The sequence below is a fragment of the Akebia trifoliata genome, chromosome 2, assembly GCF_017979445.1.
Source record: "Akebia trifoliata isolate Shusen 1 chromosome 2, ASM1797944v1, whole genome shotgun sequence".
Classification (NCBI taxonomy): Eukaryota; Viridiplantae; Streptophyta; class Magnoliopsida; order Ranunculales; family Lardizabalaceae; genus Akebia; species Akebia trifoliata.
The window spans coordinates 1,437,637-1,445,750 of record NC_141376.1 but is presented as its reverse complement, the minus strand read 5'-3'; the positions used below and the strand labels follow the sequence as shown (position 1 = coordinate 1,445,750).

General features: G+C 36.5%; 1 protein-coding gene across 1 annotated transcript; it reads right to left on the bottom strand.

Moving 5' to 3' along the window:
• Window positions 1-867: 867 nt before the first annotated feature.
• LOC147408627 (L-ascorbate oxidase homolog) lies at window positions 868-6,125 on the bottom strand. Its single transcript, XM_086420099.1, has 8 exons — window positions 5,862-6,125; window positions 5,640-5,749; window positions 4,074-4,344; window positions 2,956-3,058; window positions 2,501-2,846; window positions 1,918-2,283; window positions 1,682-1,760; window positions 868-1,332 (listed from the first exon to the last, which is right to left on the bottom strand). Exons 1-8 carry the CDS (start codon window positions 5,997-5,999, stop codon window positions 1,120-1,122), a joined length of 1,626 nt encoding a protein of 541 aa, XP_086276225.1. The 5' UTR covers window positions 6,000-6,125; the 3' UTR covers window positions 868-1,119.
• Window positions 6,126-8,114: the final 1,989 nt, after the last annotated feature.

Sequence of the window (8,114 nt, the reverse complement as noted above, 5' to 3'; positions counted from 1 at the left end):
TTTCTCTTTTCATTCTAGTTTTTCTCATGGATTTTTAAAAAATGTGTGAACTTTCAAATTGCATCTTGATTTGAATAAAAATGGTACCTTCTGTTATTTTCAGATCTTACAATGATATTCATTATTAAACATGATTCATTAACTATAAAATGTCTCCTTATGAACCTATACCATTGACTTGGGACTCTTGGACATATTGGCATGGGGTTGGAATGGTTAGACTCAATCGTTTTTCATCATAAACTACAGACCCAAAAATTAGAAATTGCCAATTAAACTGATTTTGTTTGTAAGATTGTTGATGGGATGGACCAATATTCATTCATGTGTAGCACCCCGAAAGTGAACTACATGACGTTTTTTTTTTTTTTTGCACCTCACAAACTGACAATGGGAATGATCTCCATCTAAAGGGGGTGTTGAAACTAGGCCAATTCTACAAGTTCTGCTTATTATGGCGGAAAAACAGGAAGTTTTGATTTCATTTTCAAGAACAATGCATGTTCTCTTTCTCAAGGGAACAAGTAGGACTCGAGACCTACAATCAGAACTAAACACACAAGAGAGTTCCCTCTCACAGAGATCATAAAGAATTCCATTACGACGATTTGAACTGGATTGTGATACACCATATCATCTTCTTGTTTCTCAATTTCACTATATTCTAAATGAAACTAGATTTTTCAAATTTACTTTACTAATCTCAAGAGAAAGGAAATAAGTTTTGGTCTCTGGGGGTGTCAGAGGCAAGTTCTGGCTTGGCTACAACCTAGGTCTCCAATCTGATCTTCATAGGAAAAAAAAAAAAAAAATGATTCCACGCTACAGTTCCATTTTGGATCTCTCTACAGGCAGAATTCATCAGCATTTCAACTCCAAATAAAAGTGTCGGCATTATTTAAAATAATAATTATGTATGATAATTAACAAAGCAAATCTAAGATACAATATTCCGTAGAAAAGAATGTGACCTTGAGATGGGGTCGATTTTTAGAGTTTTTCTTGAACTGGTGCCGAGTAAGCACCCAAAATGAGATTAATAAATAACACAACTTGCACTCCAATCTTCAATAACCTAATCTAATTAGGCTTTCCCTACTACCTTGTGTCTTCCTTATATCAGAGGGGGCGGGTGTGTCGGCGGGCAGCCCTACCACAGAGAAGGGCATTTCTCGGGATGGGATACTCATCTCTGATTGATTCCACTGGTGAATAAACACGTAAATAAAATTGTTGTCCGAGGTATTGGCGAGCCCAGAACTCTGATCTCAAATTCCACATTCCCACATTATCGAGTGCCACATAAATAGCTGTCCATGATTTGGGGTATACCTGCAACACCAAGGGTCTCAATCCATTATATTCAACCCTAACTATTTCAAAATCAGTCTAAATTAAGAAATTTAGAAGATCTCCAACGGAAAAATCTACTAAAAACACAACAATCACAATAACCCAATCTCTAGTTTATTTTAGACGGTCAGACCTCCTTGCATTACCATGCATAGGGAGGATTGCTTCTTTTCATTTTCTCACACAGACCACACCAACCTTAACTTTTTTTTCTTCTAACTTACCCTCATTGTGTTCCTTGAATAGACAAATGAACAAAACAAACTAAAAGCAATGGTTCAATGAAAAATAAACATTGGTCCTTTATTATCAGAACAATTAAGCTCACCTGGACAGTGCAACGTGCAATTGCATCTCTAAGGTTATACTGATTCCTACTTGCTGAAGTCCACTGCCCTCCATCCATACTGTAATAGAAACATAAGAAGATAGAAAGTTGAACAAACATTAAATTCAAATTTATCCAATTGATGGTTAATGCTTAGTAAAAGTCAAATGATTGTAACAGCCATGATCAATATATAATAAGAATAAATTAGGACGCTTTGTAAACCATATACTTACCCGACAACAAAGAAGGAATAACCGTCAAGGTGCCAGCTCTGGATGATGTTCTCAGGGTTCTCGAACACAATCTCAATAAATGCTCTAAAATCAGCAGCCATGACCGATGTGTCAAGGTATATCCCTCCACCAGTGGGATTGTCTGAGATACTTCCTAGACGGAAAACACCTCCTATCTTGAAGAAGTCGGCAATCTTCAGAGGAGTATCGGCAGGGATAAAGGAGACACTGTTGACTGCGTACCTCTGCTTGCCATTAACTTGGCCCGCTGAGCTGGCTAGCCTGATCGTCCGTGTGGTATTGATAAGGCCATAGTGGTAAGATCCTTGTGGGTTCGGCCTTGGTCCACTTGCTGTGAGGTTAGTCCTGAGATACATAGAGAATACATTTAAGTTTAATGAAATTCAACTAATTGTTAAAGAAAACTGTCCAGTTTGTAGGCCCAAATCATCCACCATGATTCGATTATTGGAGTTTCTTGTCAAGTGAATGTATTGGACCCATACCCATGAAGTTGGTACCGACAACTTGTCTATAGTGATATGGGCTACTATTTAGATTAATAAAGCAAGTACATATATACCTGATGGAACGAGCTTGGTTGAGGGACCAATCAATTTGGATGGTAGGACCACCTGGGGGTGGGCCAGAGACAGGACCAGCTGAATTGCTGTAACGAAGAATGGCAGTGGTGGTGAGTACCGTGGTGGTGAATCGGGTTGAAACAGCAATGTAGTAATCCTGGGAGGGTTGATCAGCTGTCACTAGCACGGAGTAGGATTGGCCGACGTGGACATCGAGTGATGAGTAGGTAGTTTGGAGAGTGTGTGTCCCTTCAACTTCCACCAATTTCATCTTATGGTTCTGAATTCGGAAGTTGAGAGAATGTTGCAGTCCCACATTGGATATGCGGAACCTGTAAGTTTTCCCTGTACCACATAATTCATATTATCATTCAGTCTTTCGAGTTATTTGCTTTCTAATAATATACAATCATTTATAAATTGATTACAACATAATACCAGGACTCAGAAATACCTTGTTCCACTGCGAAAGATTGACCATTGGGCCCGCGACCATTGATGAGAATTCCATCTGGGAAACGGAGCTTTTTACCACGATCGAGAATGGCCTTCAAGGTCTAAAACATGAGAGTAATTTTTTCACTTTCAGTAAGAAGTATTGACAAGGTTTACTAATTCAAAGTTAATACAGGTACCATTGCATGGCCACAGCCTTTAGTATCACATTAATCAAATAATTCTAAGTTCTGACCAATGATAATTGACTTGATCATTCTCTAATGAATGTCAAGATCAAACCACATTTCAGGGTATCACCCATCAACCAGCCTAACCATTAAATCCAAAGTATCCAAAAAAAATTGACCAAAAGTTCAATGGCTACAAATCACCTATTAAAGAAATGCTCAAATATCATAGCCACACATTGCCACTCAAGCTGGTTTTTAATTTTCTAAGTGGGTCCACCAAAAAGGTGGCCCTGACCAAAAAAAAAACGTACTCCACAAGATATTTTATTAGGATCTCAAAGTAGCACTTGTGATTGGTTCTACTTTGGACCCACAATGGGATGTCATTTGTCCAAATTGACCTGCTAAACATTATGATCATCCCATCGCATCAACAAGAAGTCTTCCCAGGCCCGTCCTCGTGATGTGTATTCAGAGTTGAAGACCATTGGATATGTGGGCCCAGCTTTCTTGGGCTTCAAGGGAAACACATGGCCCACAGATTCAGTTGTATGTCTGCCCTAACTGAGAAGGTACACTGATATGGATAGATCCAGCTGTTTAGCATACCAAGAACAATTCGTGCTAAAGGTCAAACAATCTAATCGTCAAGCAAACTACCGTCGGGGGTCACCGACACTAGCAAATGATATTGAATCAAGATTGTTTGCTTTTTTTAATGTTCCCAGTTGTACCATTATCAAATGCAATAGAAGAACCATATGCTTTATTAGTTTTGTTGAAAAGCAGTATTTTAAAAATTGATCGGATCGACTGGTTACAATTTAGCAAATTTTTTTATCTAATCACGGGTTCAATTTTAAAATACCCACAGAAGGCCCAAAACCTTATAACTAAGTCATAATTAAAGAGTTAAGAACTTGAGATCGAGGTGGATCATTACCGTGTGATTGGCCTTGTACCAATCTCCGATGAGAACAGTATAGTCTCCGGCTGGTTCATCGAAAGGGACAGGAATTCTTGGTCTGCTGAGGATCCTAATCCCGCCAAAACCACCTGCTGCCTTGTGGAAGGCGAGAGAGGGGAAGTAATAGAAACTGCCAATCTGATCCTTCACTTGGAGCGTATAAGTGAAGTTCCTCCTTGGAGGGATTGGACAGTTTGTTCCATAAACTCCGTCTTGCCACGAATTCCTCCTTTGTTGAATCCCATTCCTAATTATTTTTCCGCATAAAACTTCGAATCAATAGCTTTTAATCACAATTCATAATGTATGTTGCAATAAGGCATAATCACTAAAATGATCAATATCTTATCAACCGTTTTCATAGGGCTCAAGCAATGTTCCAATGTAATGGTACCATCTAATCTACGATTCATAGTACCTCCCAATTCAATTACACGGCAAATGTAGTGCAGTAAAATAGGTTTCAAGACAATTATGTTCTCTCTGCTCTTTTGAATAAATTGCCTTTGATGGATTTTCCTTATGGGTGATTTGAGTTCATAAAAAAATAATAATAATAATTACGAGGGAAAATGTAGTCAACAGTGATATTCCAGACAACTTTACTGTACAATTTACACTTTACATTTCATTGTCCATGTATTTTTGTTTTTTTAAAGAGATAATTCAGGGAAAATATTTCAAGGAGGAAAGTTATTAGCCAACAATTTGAGGGTTGAGACAACAAACGAGTACTGGTAAGCTAATATCACATGTTAAGTGTATTTATTATAGAAAAGATGGCACATGAAAAATATTTCTTAGATGAAAGTTTTTCGCTATCAAGATGAACATCAAACAAGTGCCTGAAATCTAATGTGAGTTACATTCATATATCATGTATGGATCAGAAGTACAATTGCGGGCCGAAAAAGAGAAGTCCACCAACTCAACATTTTAGATTATTTTTTGAATCTGCCATCGACTCATGTTTGTCTGCAACAGATGTAAGCCAAACATCACCGAATGCTGTAGTGGAAGTACACCACATGCATCAAGTACTTCTCTTACTTGCGGTACACGTCATTCAGTAAAAGTTTAAATTTAAAATTGGATTTTCTACCTCAAACAATGTTTGAGGTTTTCCACCAAACTTCCAGTTAAAAAAGAGAGAAAAAGTTAAATTTCCTAGAGATTACTTTATGATGATAAATTTAGCGTATGTTTTAGGATTATTATTCAATCTCAACCATCCATTGGATGTAGAGCCTCAAACGACAGTTGAGGCTAGTGTTTTCGTACATAATAATACGCATCTCTCTATTAAAGTAGGTAGGGACGTAGAGGGGTCCCTTCGTTTTCAATAACGACGAAAACAACTTGAAAAGCAATGCGAGTGCATTCCACATTTACACTCAATTCTCTTGTCAGAATTCCGCCAAGAATCTAAAAATAATTACTACTAATAATGTTCGTTTAAGTACACTAAGCAGAATTTTTAAAAAGATAAAATAAAACTCCACAATTTGAGAGATCGAGAGATGAGGATTGAAAATGTCTCACCATGAGATGAGGAACGGTTCAGGCAAGCTGTTGAAGACGTTTATGATGAGATTATCGTTCGTAACAGAGTGAATATCGGGTCCCGGAAATTGACCATTGATAAGTATCCCCTATAATTAATACAAGTTCAAGAAATTTGTTCTCTCTTAGAAAAAGAAAGAATAAAGCAAATAGAAATTTTTTTTTCCCACTAAATTTGGAGATCTTACAACTGTTAATTACCTGTTGGCGAACTCCAAGAGGATAAATGTCTCCGTACGTAACATTCCAAGTAAAGAACCTGTATGGATCTTCAGCATTAACCACCACCACCAAAAGAAAGGTGAAGAATGATAAAATTGCCACTAAATTTAGCGGCATTTTGGCAGAGATAGAGAGAGAGAGGAAGACAAATCAAGTAGAATTGTTATGGAGAGGAGTGTTTATATGGTGGTTTGATTTTGAAGGGAAGCAAAGACTTTTAAAGAGGGGGATGTGATGAGAGAAGTAGTGAATGATGAGAGATGAGAATTTAAGTGCGGGACAGTACTACAAGTGGAGACGTGTAGAACAAGCACAAAAAAAAAAAATGATAAAAAAATATATATCGTGTCGGTTGGGAGGGTCATGTGCATCGAGGTGGTGAAGGGCCCACCTTGCGAAGAACACGGCTGTGATTTTATGTGATTGGGATATATTAAGTGAGAAATGGTTATCTTTCGTGTTCTGTTTTAATTTGATCAGACGTATCGAGGTCTATATAAACTAATGTTGGTTATACCCGATCCATGACCCGCACCATGAAATCACTGCTTTTGAAATTTTAGTCCGTGATCATTGACGCGACTCACGGACATTCCATGTGATCACCTAAGTTGCTTTCGCTCGGCTTCCAACAAATTTCCTGCATTTCACATGGTCTCAGTTAAATGTTAAATGGGTCAATTTAAAGGAATTTTCTAACAGTCCAAAGAATGGCTGAGATGGAATTCTTAAATTAGGGGTGTCAATTCTTAAGGAACATTCTTAAAGAAATTGAGGAATTCTTAAATTAAATTAGGGGTGTCAATTGATACCCATTTAATCCGGTACGAAGACTTTTAATTTGAATCTTTTTATTGGAACAATTTATAATTGAGTCTAAAACATCAAATTAATAAAAAAGAGAAAATTTATGATGATTTTAATTTCATTAATTTGAGAAATAAAATTCGAATTGAAAAAAGACTTATGATTTTTGACTCGAGTATTTTCACTCGGTCCGACGTGGCAAGGGCACAAAACCGTTGATCAACTTCTTGTGCATCTCAAAAAAATTGATCAACGATTTTATACCATTGTCATATCATACCGAATGAAAATACTCGAGTCAGAAAATTATAACTCTTGAAATTTTTTAATGATTTCAATTCTAATTTTTATAGGAGCCAAACCGGAACCAACCCATTGACACTGAATAACTTTCCATCTCATCTCTTAGTTGGACTTTATAATTTTCCTTATTTTACTACAAATTTATTTATTTTTTACATATGATCCACTTATAGATGGCAAGTTGCTCTGGCCAACAACACCGATATAAATTTGTACCGGTAGTATCTTGTGATTTCTCTTGCATTTTTTAAACTAAAGGTGGCAATCTTGTCATAAGAGATTGAGTTTACATAGATTTTACTTTCTTGCTGGACACAGCTTATTATGGTAAAGTGGACCCATACAAGTCAAAGTAATAAGTCAGTGGGCCCACACTTTAGTTCATTTCAATGACAGGACCGCGTAGATATGGAAAAAAGCAAAAGAAGTGTAAACCGTTGATACCGGAATGATGAAAAGTTCCAAATCAAATTATTTGTATTTTACTAACTTATTGTATAAAACATTAATAACCATGAAATAATAATTAAGTAACATTAAAATATACGTCAATAATACATTTTGATGTGACGGTGCACATGTAACCATAAATACATCTATGCTTATGTGTGCATCACCACATCAAAATAACTTCCATGTGATTTCAATAGTACTTAATTATTTAATTTAATAATAAGATAATATTGAAGTAATATTGAAACATACATCGCGGAAGACATTTCTGATATCGATATGTGTCAGAATCATAAATGTTATTCATCGAATTACAATTTAAATCTTGATGAAAACATTTATAATTTTGATATACATTTAGAAACATTTCCCGCCATGTACATTTCAATGCCATTTTCTTCAGCAGGACTCTTACTGATATTATATAATCTCTCCAGTTGAAAATTCTCAGCCAGTGCGAGTGATGTGTGGCTGTGCTCTAATATTCACTTTGCGGGCCCACATCAATATCTAGTGACCTTATCACCTTAGTTTACCAGCCAATCATGGATACTCAATCCATAGATGAGTAGGACTTTTTTTTGTCTCCTCATATTTATTTGCCATAAAGTGTCTTGTATCACGTGCCATTATTGCTAAACGCGGGAAATTATTCATGGGAGTTTTTTT